This window comes from Anoplopoma fimbria, chromosome 15 (assembly GCF_027596085.1).
Source record: "Anoplopoma fimbria isolate UVic2021 breed Golden Eagle Sablefish chromosome 15, Afim_UVic_2022, whole genome shotgun sequence".
Classification (NCBI taxonomy): domain Eukaryota; kingdom Metazoa; phylum Chordata; class Actinopteri; order Perciformes; family Anoplopomatidae; genus Anoplopoma; species Anoplopoma fimbria.
Genome location: NC_072463.1, coordinates 6,953,749 through 6,968,788, shown reverse-complemented (window position 1 = coordinate 6,968,788; position 15,040 = coordinate 6,953,749). Strand labels below are relative to the sequence as shown.

Sequence of the window (15,040 nt, the reverse complement as noted above, 5' to 3'; positions counted from 1 at the left end):
CATTTAGCTTGATTTTTTATGTAAAGGAAACAGTTCAACACACCCAGAGGTAAATGGGCGTGTTACGTAATAAATGGGAAAACAACATTTAAAATAAATATAATAAAATACTTAATAAGTTATAAAAAAATATATTTTTCTGACAGCCCTACATTTTAAATGTCCTCACAGTTTTTTTGTTTTGTTCTGTAATTAGATCAGCCACTGTCAGTAATCACACTCCCTGTCTCTCGTAGACTGATGGATTGTAAGGGGTTTAAACAGGGAGGTGCCAAGATATGTTAAAGATATGTTAAGTTGAAATAAACAACAAACTTCTTTCCAAAATGTGTGGCTTCCAAACTCTGTAAACTTCCCAAAACAATCAGTTATTTTGATTCCCTTTCCATTTGGACATCTCAATCTGTTTTCTACCTCCACCTTGTGGCAGTATGCTGCTATTATTTTCATTTAGTCTATTAATAAGTTTTCCACATGCACACATTTGTAGTAACTACATATTTTTCCTAAAAAAAATTTTTTGGATAACAAGGTGTATTTTAAACAAAAAATTTCCACTTTTCTGCCTTCAGATGTCTTGTTCATGTAGGCTCAGGAAGTGGCAGGATATGAGGCGTTTCCTAGTTCTTCAACAACCAATGAGCTTCGAGTTCCTCAGAGCGAGCCAATGACATGAGGCTATTTCCAAGCGGCCAATCAGCTGCCGAGCTGACTGATCGGATTCAGGAAGTGGCAGCCTCTCATGTACCGCTGGTAGTACTTTGACAGCAAGCTAGCTAGCTTCACTTCACACCACCGCAGACTGACCTCCGCTCCAAAGATGGCTGGTGTTCGAGCCCTTGGTGTTCTTTCCAGATTCACAGCAAGGAGATACGCTCTCTTCACAGGTAGAAACTAAATTAATATAAGTGTTTAAACATTAACGAAACCTTTGAGAATGACACTGAACACGGGATTAGCTGTGTTTTAGAGGGCTAATTAGCTTGTTAGACTAGCTGTTAGCTCTGGAGACTGCTGTGCAAATGTGTGTGGTGTCCGTGATTCATTCAGCAAACATTTAAAGTTATTTATATGAAAGATTAATAAACATATTATTCAAAAGTGGAACTTTTTGTTTGAGCCGGCAAACTTAAGTTTAAACTAGCTATCGTTAGCTGGCTGCTGCAGAGTCCTTGATTAAAATAATAAAGTTTTAAAGACTGTTTGCGTCCATTTTTGACTGTAAGAAAACCCTGTCAGGACAGTTTAGACGAGGACATGAAAACTTGTGCCATTGACTCGCCATTGTAATGACTGTACTGCCTCTGAATGGGAGGCGGCGAATGTAGGTGAAGGGTCATTTCTCTTCACTGCAGTCTGGGGTCATGACAACATTATGTCAGCCTCATATACATTTCATGTGTATTAGGAGGAAAAGCTTGTGTTTAGTGCTCAATATGTTTTTTCTATTTTTAAGGGTGAAGCAGGAAGGCACTGTGCAGCAGGTTGGATCACGTGTGCTACTTATAATAATACATCTAACCTTAACTCTCATTTCTCTTTTGACAGGAGGTACTTGCCGGACCTTCTCAGTAGCTCCTGCAATGCTGGGTAATTCAAAAACTCACATTTGTATAGTATGTTGGTTAAAAAAAGGTCACCCTGTGCAGTGGCACAATTATTTTCTCACTGTACACTATATTCATTCTCCCTATTTTTAGCTCGAACTCATGTGAACTATGAAGTCAAGGGCGATGTTGCTGTGGTACGGATCAACGACCCAAACTCCAAGGTGTGCGCTCATTAAAAATAAACGTGAGAGTTTTCACCTGTATAATGCCTCTGTAATGTATGTGAACCTGAATGGTCTTTTCTCCCGCCAGGTTAACACACTGTCAATCCAAATGCAAAAGGAGATGGCAGAAGTAATGGATGAAGTGTGGGCCAACAATGCTGTTCAAAGTGCTGTCCTCATCTCTTCAAAGCCGGGATGCTTCATAGCAGGAGCTGATATTAAGTAAGATAAATCTCATTAAATCTACTGCCTATTAAATGTTGAGTGTGTCATGTAATTGTGACTTCTTATGTTATTTATTTTATAGTATAATGAATCTATTTACTATGTAAATTGCCCGTTTTTATCTACTTACGACTTATATTTTGCATATCTGAATCAAGATCTTTTCTTATATTTAAATGAATTGTCAAAATGTCCGATGCCTTGGATTTTCTTTTGATATACTGAATATCTGTTACAGTATGATCCAGTCCTGTAAGAATGCAGAAGAGGTCACCACACTTTCTCAGGAAGGGCAGAAGATGTTTGAGCGGATTGAAAAATCACCAAAGCCCATTGTTGCTGCCATTAACGGCTCTTGCCTAGGAGGAGGCTTGGAGGTTAGTAAAATTATTTCAGTAACCAACTATATGAAAAATATTTGACTGGGATGATTTATGATAATGTCTTATCTAATGAACTCTTTTTGCATTTCAGTTTGCCCTCGCCTGCCAGTACAGAATTGCAACGAAAAGTAAGAAAACAGTCCTCGGTACTCCTGAAGTAATGCTGGGTCTTCTACCTGGAGCAGGTGGTACTCAGAGACTCCCCAAAATGGTTAGTACTGGAGTTATATTCCCCAAATTTCCTTGTTTGAATCACTTGACTTTATGATGTAACTCATAAGATATCCCCTTAAACTTCCCAGTTGATTACTTACATTATGATAATTCTTTTTTTGTATGACAAGTTTTCTGAAAATGTATGTTTAAATATGCAAATAAGGGATTATCTAATTCTTACTCTTGGTTAATTTTGGATAAATCTACAGACGCAAATAGACAAAGTAGAGAATAAACACCTGCCTGTGTGTTTTAGAGGTTGTCTTTTCACTAGCCTGAAAGAAGACATGTTATGGAAGCAAAATTAGCCTGGCGTGTCTCCCCTCAAGTATAAAAACCCTACATTAAGCAGGATGATGCAGATTATAATGTGCAAAAGTGTCCTATAGTCATAACGTAGTGTTTTGTGTCAGGACCAGACCTGAAATGGCTACGCTGTGAAGCAAAATAATCTGGTTAATGCTCATAATTGGTTTAAGATGTTTACGTGGACCTTGGAGATCCTGCAAACCGATTATTACACCCTGCCCATCGTGTCTAGTGTTCAACAAGCCTGTCCTTCAAAGCATAGGATTGTGACTAACTTCTGTCCATAACATGACTAAATGTATGCCCTGAGTATTAATGATCAACCAGTTCACATGTGTTTTCTTTTATTACCTGTAGGTTGGTCTACCCAGTGCCTTTGACATGATGCTGACAGGAAGAAATATTCGAGCAGATAAAGCCAAGAAGATGGGTCTTGTCAACCAACTTGTAGACCCCTTAGGTAAACTATCTTGAGTCGCATATAATGAAAAAACATTGTACTGCTTCAAATGGGTAGTTTTCAAATATATCAACCTGTAGAAATTGAAATCTTTTGTCAGTAATTCACCACTTAATGTCACACTGCTTGATTATTCTAGTATTGAGTGTTTTTACTGGGTATCAGTTGATCTTTAGGCTAGAATTAATTGTTGAGATTGATCTCATCATGATTCTTCCTCTTGCTATTTCTGCTCATATTATAGGACCAGGGCTGAAGAGTCCAGAGGAAAGAACAATAGACTACCTTGAGGAAGTGGCCATTGAATATGCCAGAGGGATCGTCAATAAGAAGATCCCTATCCGCAAACAGAAGGGCAAGATGGACAGTAAGTTTGAGCTTTTGACTCCTTTTGTAGTCATTTAAGGCCATGAATAAAAATACTACAATGAAGTGATGATTTTCTTTCTCCATAGAAATTCAAGACTACGTTATGAGCTTCCCGTTTGTCCGCAATCAGATTTACAAAACTGTCCACAGTAAAGTTATGAAGCAGAGCAAGGGGCTTTATCCAGCACCTCTGAAAATAATCGAAGTAAGTAAAAACTCTTTGTTAGCAGTAACTCTAAAATATGGGTTGTAATGGGAGAAATTTATGAAATAAGACTTACTTAAAATGATTTGCCATGTGTCCCACTTTATTTTTTAATAATTGTTTTGGAAAGCTTGTCTTAGACTACCATTCTCTTTTGCCTTCTCTGCTTTGTTGTTCATTGTAGATTGTTTTTAGAAAGTTTTTCTCATATTTAACATGACTTATCGCCCTTATCAGTGTGTGAAGACCGGAGTAGAACAAGGCCCCGTTGCTGGATACTTAGCGGAGTCTCAGGTAATGTTTGTTGGCTTACATCATTGTCAAATATAGCATTTACACCATTATACTGTGAATATCACCAATCTTTATATTTGATACAGAATTTTGGTCAGTTGGCGAAAACCTCAGAGTCGGGAGCCCTGATTGGTCTCTACCACGGTCAAGTTGCGTGCAAGAAGAACCACTACGGAGTTCCTCAAAAAGAAGTGAAGTAAGTGTATATTACTGCTCACACACTGAGCTTGTGTGATGTGACACAATTTACATATGTTCCACCACGGGAACTTAGAAACAACCTTAAGACCAGTTTGTTTCTGGGTTTCTGTGGGTCCTTTAAAATTCTTTAAAGTTTGAATCCATTATTATAAAAAATAAGGCCTTAATGGCTATTAAAATATCTTGAATCAATCTTTAAACAGTCTTAAAATGCTAAGACATGGGAAGTAGGATCTTATAAATATATATTTTTTGACATTATTATAAAAAAATCTCAACATTAATTTTTTTTTTAAATCATTTACCGGATGCCTCTCGCATTAATGGCAAGCAGGTCCAACAAAATTCCTATTTTGTTTGCAGTGGGGATGCTCAGACAGATGCACTGTCTGCTAGCTAACAACGAAAATTGCCTATTAAACCCAAGATTTTGCGGCATGACTAAAACAAATACCAGGCAATGTATACGAGGCACAGTGTATTTTGTGCACTGTGCCTCGTGTACATTGCCTGGTATTTGTTTCCAGTAGGAGCTGTTCGTTTGGTCAATGTTAAACACTGGCTGGCACTACTGACAAGGCAATGTCTGATACTCTTGTTGGCACAATAACACTGATGACAAGACAGGCTTTGTTTTGGTGTAAAGGAAATATAAGAGTCTTAGAGACTACTCTCTTTTGCTTTTTCAGGTGGTAAATACATTCTTTTGTTGTTGTTGTTTACCACTAGGACCCTGGCCATCTTGGGAGCAGGTCTGATGGGAGCAGGTGTCGCCCAGGTGACCGTGGACAAAGGTGTACACACAATCCTCAAGGACACCACTGTGTCTGGACTGGCCAGAGGAGAACAGCAGGTTTACAAAGGGTGGGTTGTCATTTAAATATTAGTTGTTTCATTGAGAATGTTTTCGGGACGGAACAAACCTGTAGTGCTATTTATCGATCTAGATTGTTTTGGTGTGAGGTGCATGTTTCATGTACACAAACTGCTGACAACAAGGTCTGTGGATTATCTTCAATAACTGTGGCATTAATTTCAGGAGAGAGACATTGCTGTTGAGTTTTATTAATGTATATGTATTTGGCACTTTGAGCACCACAAGCAGAGTGTCATATAGTCCCATTTTATTCAAGAGAAGTGAGTTCTACTGCAGATATCTCCAAAACTAGACAACTCACACCAAAACAATAAATAATAACTCTACAGGTGAGAGGAAAATATGCATTTTTTTTATTTTGGAGTAATCTGTCCATTTTTAAGTACTCAATTCACATCCTGATTTTAAATTTGTGTAGATGTAGTTCCAGTCTAACGATAGAAAAACAATTCAAATCAGCAATGAAATATGATAATTGAAAGTAGTTGTAAATTGTGTAGTACAAATGTGTTGGGACCTAAAATCTGTGTCTTATTTTAAACAAGGCTCAATGACAAGACCAGGAAGAAGGCCATCACGTCATTTCAGAGAGACTCCATACTGTCCAACTTGACTGGCCAGGTGGATTACAGCGGCTTTGAAAAGGCCGACATGGTTATTGAAGCTGTGTTTGAAGACATTAACATCAAGCATGCTGTCCTGAAGGAGGTGGAGGCTGTAAGTGTGACTGAAAAGAGGCTTGATAGGACTTTACTACAAAAAGAATGTACTTCCTTAGTTGTAAATATCAATCCATGGTATTAAGATTCGCAGCATTTAATCCAGGACAGTATTTTTGTGACTTTGAGCTACGATCTAACAGACATTTGTCTGCAGGTGGTTTCCCCTCACTGCATATTTGCCAGCAACACATCTGCTCTGCCCATCAAGGATATTGCTGCTGCCAGCAAGAGACCAGACAAGGTTTGGACCTGGTCGCCTCGTAGTTTTAAAAGTGCCTCGAAATCAAAGAAAACAATGTTGCTGAATATTCTCTGTGTGTCCGTAGGTGATTGGGATGCACTACTTCTCTCCAGTGGACAAGATGCAGCTCCTGGAAATTATAACCACTGATCAGACTTCAAAGGACACTACAGCCTCCGCTGTGGCAGTCGGCCTGAAGCAGGGCAAAGTCATCATAGTTGTCGGGGTGAGATTTAGCGTCATGTTTGTGTCTTCTTTCCTTGGGTTGTTACACAACAATCAATATTTTAAATTATTTTTAAAAGAGAAAGCAAATGTCCAATTAGTTGTCAAAGTGGTTGAAGGTGATTAAGCAAGAATGTTAATAATTATAACGTTATTGGACTTCAATACAATAATTCACACATTTCTTTGCAGGACGGACCTGGATTCTATACGACAAGGTGTCTGGCTCCCATGTTGGCTGAAGCAGTACGAGTACTTCAGGTTAGTAGTATTACTACAGTTGAAAATGCAGCTGTGAACACTGTATTTGTTATGTGCTGTTGTAGTAGGATTTAGGAACTAATATGGACACGGCCAGCTCATTTGATTAAGCATTTTCATCATTTGGCTATAGTTGTTATATATATTATAAATATATCCATTTAAATTTACAGGAAGGCGTTGACCCCACGAAGTTGGATGCACTCACCACAAGCTTCGGGTTCCCCGTGGGTGCAGCCACACTGGCTGATGAAGTTGGTATTGACGTTGCCGCCCATGTAGCCGAGGACCTCGGCAAAGCTTTTGGCTCTCGCTTTGGTGGTGGAAATGTGGATGTCCTGAAGACCATGGTGGACCTGGGATTCAAAGGTATTGAAGCAGTTTGGCCAGTATTCGTTTCATGAAATGCTCGAGTTTAAATTTTTGTGTATACAGCAAGTTTTTATTATTAATCCTTGCATTTTTTTTTTAATCTCAAGGTCGCAAATCAGGAAAGGGTTGCTACATCTATCAGCCAGGACTCAAGACCAAAGAAGTGAACCCAGAAATTGGGGATGTCCTTGAGAAATTCAGGATGACACCAAATCCTGCTGTGTAAGTTGACATTGGACAATTACAGAGGTAGCAATGCAGTGATTTAAGCCACACTGTGCACCTTGTCTTTTGTAAAATTAACAATATCACTACAAGAATAAAAGTACATACTGTTGAGTTTAAAACAGAAATACAAACCTATTGAGCCATGATATTATATCACATTTGAGTGATTCTAACATATATACTCTGTTCTTACTTGTGAATCTTTTTACAGTTCATCAGACTCTGATGTGCAGTACAGGCTGGTTTCCCGGTTTGTCAACGAGGCCGTGCTGTGCTTGCAGGAGGGCATCTTGAACAACCCTCTGGAAGGAGACATCGGTGCTGTGTTTGGGCTGGGATTCCCTCCCTGCCTTGGAGGTCAGAGTTCAACCTTAGTCATGGTCATATGAGCCGCTTGTGCTCCGAGGCTGCATCCTTTTGTCAATGTAAAGAGCATAAAGGGTGTCCTTTAGTCCTGTGTAGTATGTGAATTAAAAAAAAACTGAGGATTTGTAGTGACAAAACATTTTTAGGATTCTTAATTTAGCTGTTAATCTAGCGTTATTTATAGTTCAGTAACTCAGTCGAGCCTGAGTTGAAGCTAAGCCTGAAATCCAACCTGACTAGTCTGGAAGAATAATTATTGATTTCCTGGTTTAACCATTAATCTGGATTTAATAAACACCATATCCCGATTTTGATTAAACATTCAATCCTGTGATAACATTTCTAACATGACTTCTTACCCCTTCCAGGACCTTTCCGTTTCGTGGACTCCTTTGGCGCCGACAAGCTGGTGGAGAAGATGAGGCACTTTGAATCGTTCTACGGGAATCAGTTCACACCATGCCAGCTCCTTCTCGATCACGCAAAGGATTCTAGCAAGAAGTTTCACAAGTGAATGACTCACCGAGTGTGCCAGTAGCATTTAATATATCTCCAGCCTGCCACTAGAATGTGCCTACCATTTATATCACGAGTGGGGGCAAACATAATGAAAATATGCGGCCAGTTTATTAGGTACCGCTAGCTAAAACTAATGCAGTGTAATACAGCAGTCCTAAGCCTCCAACAAATTGGACATTATAACCTTCATGAAGGTAAGATTTATTACAGGATTGTGTTGTATAAAAGGTTTTAGCTGGTGCACCTAATAAAGTGACGACTGAGTGTATAATGTCAGCAAAATTGGGTTGTTTTTTTGTACTTTAACATTATTGATTAACTTGATGGTAATGTATAGATCAAAAAGCAAATGGGGGCTCATTATTCACACATTGCAGATGTAAAGAGACCGTGGAGGTTAAAAGATTCAAATATTTCCCAACTGGCAAATTAATTCTCCATTATTAATGAATGTCTACCAGTCTGGTTCAGCGACTGGTTTCTATTTTTTTTTGTACATTAAAGACTTTCTGGCCTCGTTTGAACAATGTTGTAAATGTGAAGCCTGAATAAAAAAAAAAAATTTGATATTGAATCAAACCTGCTTTTTATTTTCTCTCACGGTGCGTTCAAGTCATTTCTATGTTACAGAATGAGAGCATAGCTGTGAACCATGAGAACATTTTATTTTTTTTGCTCCAATCCAATTCGTCTGGCAGGTCACGTGTCTGCTTTCCATTGTCCGCAGAGCAGGGTGTGTACCACGGGGAGTCTGTGTGGGCTGGGCCGAGACAGCAGGGTGTGTTTTTTCTCACTCAGGCATCCAGCATCCTTTAATATCAAGTGACATCGCTTGTTTTGGGGAAGATGCTCGGAGTGCGTCGGGAGGATGAGGGCGGCCCACATGGGGTGTGACATCAAAGGAGATTGAAACATTGTAGCACCTGAGCGGATAAAGGAAGATCCCGGACCCCGCCCGAGAAAATGGGTTTTTAAGACCTGGTGACGACACTTTTTTCTTCTTATTATTAATATTATTATTGACCAAAAATGCCTAAACCCAAACACTGCGAGGCGGTGAGGGTGGTGGTGCGCTGCCGGCCGTTCAGCAGGAGAGAGCAGACAGCTGACTGTGAAAACATCCTGCACATTGATGACAGACTCGGGCAGATCACGCTCAAGAAGCCGAAGGCGCCACCTGATGAGCCCATGAAGGTGTTCACGTTTGATTCAGTGTACGGGTGGGATTCAAAACAAGGAGACATCTATGACGATGCAGTGAGACCCCTGGTGGAGTCCGTGCTCCAGGGCTTCAACGGGACTATATTCGCCTATGGACAAACCGGGACGGGCAAAACGCACACCATGCAAGGGGTGACTAACGACCCAGAGATGAGAGGGGTCATACCAAATTCATTTCAGCACATTTTTACACAAATATCCAGAACTCAGAATCAGAAGTACCTGGTGAGGTCATCATACCTTGAGATCTACCAGGAGGAAATCAGAGATCTGCTGTGCAAAGACAACAACAAGAAGCTGGAGCTCAAAGAAAACCCTGACTGTGGCGTCTACGTGAAAGACCTGTCCTCGGTGGTCACAAAGAACGCCACCGAGATTGAACATGTGATGAACATAGGCAGCCAGTCCAGGTCTGTGGGGTTCACCAACATGAACGAACGCAGCTCTCGCTCTCATGCCATTTTTCTCATAACAGTGGAGTGCAGCGAGGTGGGGCCAGATGGCGAGGACCACATCCGCGTTGGGAAGCTGAACATGGTCGACCTGGCTGGCAGCGAGCGCCAGAGCAAGACAGGTGCGAAAGGGAAGAGACTGAAGGAGGCCGCCAAGATCAACCTGTCCCTCTCAGCACTGGGGAATGTCATATCAGCCCTGGTGGATGGGAAGAGCACCCACATCCCGTACAGAGACTCCAAACTGACCCGCTTGCTCCAGGACTCACTGGGTGGCAACGCAAAGACGGTCATGATAGCAACAGTTGGGCCCTCGCACAAGGACTTCGATGAGTCCCTGGCCACTCTGAGGTACGCCAACAGGGCCAAGAACATAAAGAACAAACCTCGGATCAACGAGGATCCCAAAGACGCCCTGCTGAGGGAGTTTCAGCAGGAGATTGCACGCCTGAAAGCACAACTAGAGGAGCGAGGGATGCTGGCAAAGGAGAGGCAGAGGAGGAGGAGGGACAGCAAAAGACTGAGTAAAAGCATGGCTGGGGTGGAGGAGGACATGTTCGGAGAGAGGGATGGGGAGGTGTGGAAGGCCTTTGAGGAGGAACCAGAGGTGAGACGACGCATTAAAGATGGATGTGACTTCTCCAAGCCTCTGAGGAGCGGGGAGAAGTTAAAGCACCTGAATGAAAACAGAAAAAGTTTAGTGGACATGCAGTGGGATCCAGATGCTCTGGAGAAGATCATTGAGAAATATAAGGTACGTGTGAGGATCATAATGTGTGATAAATGAGACACTGGTGGAACAAAAGATATTTACATTAATAATTCATTTTCATGTCTTTGTTCACAGGCTATGGAGAGCAAACTGTTAGTGGGAGGAAAGACTATAATTGATCACACAAATGAACAGCAAAAAATGCTGGAGCTGAAGAGGCAAGAAATTGCAGAACAGGTATGTAAAATAAACAAATAATGCTTTTTGGTGTGTTTTTTCCTCCTTATAAAACGTACTTTTGTGTTACCATTCATTGTAATAGAAATATGATTGTTAATGTTTGCATTCATCTTTACCTGAGCTAAATGTTCTGTGTGATTTGCAGATAAGACGGGAGAGAGAGATCCAGCAGCAGATGATGTTGCAGGACGAGGAGACGTTAGAGATGAGGGAGACATTCTCCTCCCTGCAGCAGGAGGTGGAACACAAGACAAAAAAGCTGAAGAGGGTAAGATGACTCACCCACTGACACGTCCCACGATGTTATTACAAAACGAATTAATCATAATTTAAGCAGTTACTAAGCATCCCAGGAGAGGTAACACTGGTGAATCCAGCTTTCTCTGGACGGAGCTTTTACTTCTTTAGCATTCTGATTTTAAACCCTAGTGGGTGTTTTATATCCAAATCTACAGTAACAATATAATAATTTATTTCCATAGTTGTACGCCAAACTGCAGTTGGTGAAGGCGGAGGTGAGAGATGTCATTGATGAACACGTCATAACCAGACAGGAGCTGGAACAGACACAGACCGAACTCACCAGAGAACTCAAGTACAAGTGAGTATTCACATTACAGAGTGTGCGTATATACTGTGTGATAGTGTGTATAATATGTCTTTATATCTGACGTCTTGTTTTCTCATCATCATCATCACGTGGCTTTCTATTGTATTAAGATCATATCCATGCATTTAAAAATAGAGAAAGCAAAAACTCTTCATTCCAAACAATCATCATGACAACGTGGCATTAGCATATAGTTGTAAAGTGTTTTCTACAAATAATTTCAGTAATGTAAAGAAGTGTGTCAAAGTATGGTACTGTATTTGCAGTACATTTTTTAATATATCGGATATTGGAGATATTAATTTAGATGAAAATTACCATTTTGAATTTCTCTTTAAATTAATTTTTTTTTTTGCAAGACCTTTTTTTAGTTCAATCTGCTAACAACACACTTCACATGACTTTTCAGACTATACTTACTGCATATCAAAATATTGTTATGATCAAGTGCCAAATCAATGGCATTTCAGAGAATTTTGTTCTTATTTAATTGTTTTTCTTGGTCATTCACAATATCATTAACTGTAACCAAGCAGGGAAAATAAAGGCTTTATGTTTCTTGGTGGGCAGTTTGCTTAATGTGCAGAGGATGACATTGTCAAAACAAACTGTGCTGATCTGTGTTATTTAACGCCTTATATTTATATACTGCACCATTTTCCGGGATAACAAGTTAAATGTAACTGGAGTAACATACTTCTATGAGTTGAGGAAACAAAAGTTCTGCACTCCAGCTTTAACGGTACGCGTTCCTGTGATCTCAGCTGACACATTCTTCTATTTCACTTTGCAGATATCTCCTGATTGAGAACTTCATACCTCCGGAGGAAAAGAACAAGATCATGAACAGACTGTACTTTGACAGCGAGGAGGACCAGTGGAGGCTCCAGCCGGTCATTCCATCAGAGAGGTCAGTGATTTAATTTCACATCGCTGACGTAAGCTACTGGAAGTGGTACAGTAAATTAAGAAAAATCCTCTACAACAAATTGTAAATTAATCACAAAGGGCATAAAACTGACACACTGGGTGAAATCCATCACTGAAGCAGCAGAGATAACACGTTTCTGCACCATCAGTTACCAAAATAAACCATGATGCAGTGCAGCTGTAAGGTGAATTATGTTTGTTTCTCTCTGCTGTTGCTATTTTGGTTCTTTTGACCTCTATATATTACACCTGAATGCATCGGCAGGGCTGTCATTAAACTTTCTGGTAAATGTAGGAAATCACTTACAGAAGTATAAATAGATCAGGCAGACTGAAAGAAAATGGGCATTGTTTGATGATAAAACAACGTTTACTTGTGATTGTAGCATCTTTCTAATAATTCTAATGACCTTGGTTTTTTGGATTGTGTCAGCACCTGTGTCTATTTTGGTGCAAAAACTAGGAGTAACCAAAGTCAAACCTTTAAAGCTATAGATAATTTATGCATTCTGCCTTTCCAGTAAACGGATGTCTTTACATGAAGAAAACCAGTCACACGTGGTATTTTTCTTTCCTAAGACAGTTGGAGATCTGAATGGAAGATATCAGGGCAGAGATAACAGGGTTATTTCTTCCTGGTGGGAGCTGATCAGATGACCATATATGGGGCACTTGAGAAGCTTACAGAAGCTTGCGTCTTAACCGCTATGTGCATTCAACTAAATTTAAATCTGTCTTTTCCCCCCATGTCTTTATCCCAGTGCACCCACTCAGGTCAAGAGAAGGCCTCTCTCTGCTGTGGGATACAAGAGGCCAATCAGCCAATATGCACAGATGGCTGTTTCCACAGCAACCGGGGCCCCATCTAGATACCAGGTCAGTGCTCGGACAGTTGGCAAAAAGTACAGCGGAGAGAAAGAGATGTGATATTATGGGCTTACGCAGCCTCATTTAATTTACACCGCCTCCTTCTTGGAGCTGGAGGATGTGAAGATGGTTGAAGTAGCCATGGAAACTATTCACAGCTTTAACAGTTGCATCGTGTGATAGTGAAACATCAATGTAATATCATAAAGTATAAAAAATACGATGCAAATAAAAGCCAGCACTTTAATACTGGCTGGATTTCAAATAATAAACATACTAAAAATGTATTTACATATGTTACTATAATATTATAACTACAACTTTACTTGTATGTGTCCTGACAGGCGGAGAACATAATGCTGTTGGAGTTAGACATGTCTCCACCGACCATGTTCGCCCTGAACCTTAACGGCGCTCACCTGGAGAGAGTCTTTTCTCCGAGGCTGATGAGGGATCTTCTGGCAACTGTTCCCATCAGAGAGAGGAGCGCTGCATCATCACGGGTCAGGAAATCCCAATCCTGGTGAGAGAACAGCTGAGAAAGGAAAACGTGCTTACAGATTCTAAAAGTGCCTTCAGTTAATTTAGATTAAGACCGAACATTGCAGTAGAAGAGTTATGTGAAGAACTATCATGAATTGTAGTCAAACTCACTCCTATTTTGGGTCCATCGTAGTTTCCTAAATACAGTTTTTAGCACGTATTAGTGGCTTCAGTTAATGAGGAACTGTCTTTCTGTATCGCAATGCAGAAAGTGTTTTAAAGCACTAAACAAGTATTTTTGCATGTTTTTTCCCCTTTAACTACATACAACATTTACTTTATATTTATATTGACCGATCTCTCCAAAAATACCAATGTTGTTTTTTCCTTTACATGCAAATCCACTGGTAGTCTCACTACTTGATTAAACACCTAATTATGCATATATAGCTATTGATGAACCCCATTAAATCTGGTAGAAACATTTGAGATGTGTGATGTGGCACCGTTAAATACTGCATTTTAAATTAGTCCTCATCTGTTTGTTTTTTTATAATCTACAGGTATCAGGCACCACAAGCAGCCTCCATGTCATCATCCTCATCGTCCACCACTCTGACATCAGCGTCTCAGAGCTTCTCTCCCTCTCAGAGACAAAGACCATCCTCCGCTGCCTATCTTCCACAGACAAGCCCCTGATATGTTTCAACACAAATGCGTACAGGGCCGGCCTTAGTTCAAAGTGGCACAAAGGACTCAAGATCTGGGTGACATGGGGTGAGGGGGGGAGGGACTCTTATGCCTTGATTTTAAATTGATTTCACAACTTTTTTCTTGAGAAAGAATCACTTTAGTAAGCATGTAGTCAACTTAACTGGGAAGAAAGTTGCCAAAAAACATCTAGTTTCTCTTGGCTTTTCCCAGTTTTAATGAGTAGCACAGCCTAAACGTTGTCATTTGAAACCTGGCATATAGTAAATTGTTTTGAGGGTCTTAATTTATTTTATATTATTTGGTGAAAAAGATATCCGCACACTTTAATCTATGCAGAGAACACTTTTCTTCAAGCTTTTGGTCTAAAGGACCTTCATCAGAGCATACGGGGTGAAGTTCCTTTAGACCCAAAGCTAAAATAAAGTATCTTCTGCATAGTTTAAATTGTGTGGATATCTATTTTTTCCAGTTTGAGCTTTTTGATACTGCAAGCACCTTATTTAAGATAAAGCCGGGTAAAGCGGTGATTATCCTGCAATTTATATTTTTTGGGGAAATGTATCT

General features: G+C 40.1%; 2 protein-coding genes across 2 annotated transcripts; both read left to right on the top strand.

Annotated features, from left to right (window-relative positions):
- Nucleotides 1-754: 754 nt before the first annotated feature.
- Nucleotides 755-8,811, top strand: hadhab (hydroxyacyl-CoA dehydrogenase trifunctional multienzyme complex subunit alpha b). The gene is made up of 20 exons (XM_054614402.1): nt 755-887; nt 1,549-1,590; nt 1,701-1,771; nt 1,863-1,996; nt 2,238-2,376; nt 2,474-2,593; nt 3,265-3,367; nt 3,612-3,734; nt 3,823-3,941; nt 4,179-4,235; nt 4,322-4,431; nt 5,166-5,300; nt 5,859-6,030; nt 6,190-6,276; nt 6,362-6,502; nt 6,694-6,762; nt 6,936-7,131; nt 7,242-7,356; nt 7,574-7,719; nt 8,097-8,811. Exons 1-20 carry the CDS (start codon nt 821-823, stop codon nt 8,240-8,242), a joined length of 2,292 nt encoding a protein of 763 aa, XP_054470377.1. The 5' UTR covers nt 755-820; the 3' UTR covers nt 8,243-8,811.
- Nucleotides 8,812-9,276: 465 nt separating this feature from the next.
- kif3cb (kinesin family member 3Cb) lies at nt 9,277-14,461 on the top strand. The gene is made up of 8 exons (XM_054614295.1): nt 9,277-10,674; nt 10,768-10,869; nt 11,018-11,140; nt 11,355-11,473; nt 12,276-12,392; nt 13,174-13,288; nt 13,624-13,802; nt 14,326-14,461. The coding sequence occupies exons 1-8, from the start codon at nt 9,277-9,279 to the stop codon at nt 14,459-14,461; spliced, it is 2,289 nt and encodes a 762-aa protein (XP_054470270.1).
- The last annotated feature ends 579 nt before the right edge of the window (nt 14,462-15,040 follow it).

Excerpts from the sequence above, each read along its gene's own strand:
- hadhab (XM_054614402.1), top strand. The coding sequence starts at position 821 with ATGGCTGGTGTTCGAGCCCTTGGTGTTCTTTCCAGATTCACAGCAAGG. Across the intron at positions 6,503-6,693 it reads AAGTCATCATAGTTGTCGGG|GACGGACCTGGATTCTATAC; the intron begins GTGAGATTTAGC and ends ATTTCTTTGCAG. Across the intron at positions 7,132-7,241 it reads GGTGGACCTGGGATTCAAAG|GTCGCAAATCAGGAAAGGGT; the intron begins GTATTGAAGCAG and ends TTTAATCTCAAG.
- kif3cb (XM_054614295.1), top strand. The coding sequence starts at position 9,277 with ATGCCTAAACCCAAACACTGCGAGGCGGTGAGGGTGGTGGTGCGCTGC. Across the intron at positions 11,141-11,354 it reads AGACAAAAAAGCTGAAGAGG|TTGTACGCCAAACTGCAGTT; the intron begins GTAAGATGACTC and ends TTATTTCCATAG. Across the intron at positions 11,474-12,275 it reads ACCAGAGAACTCAAGTACAA|ATATCTCCTGATTGAGAACT; the intron begins GTGAGTATTCAC and ends TTCACTTTGCAG.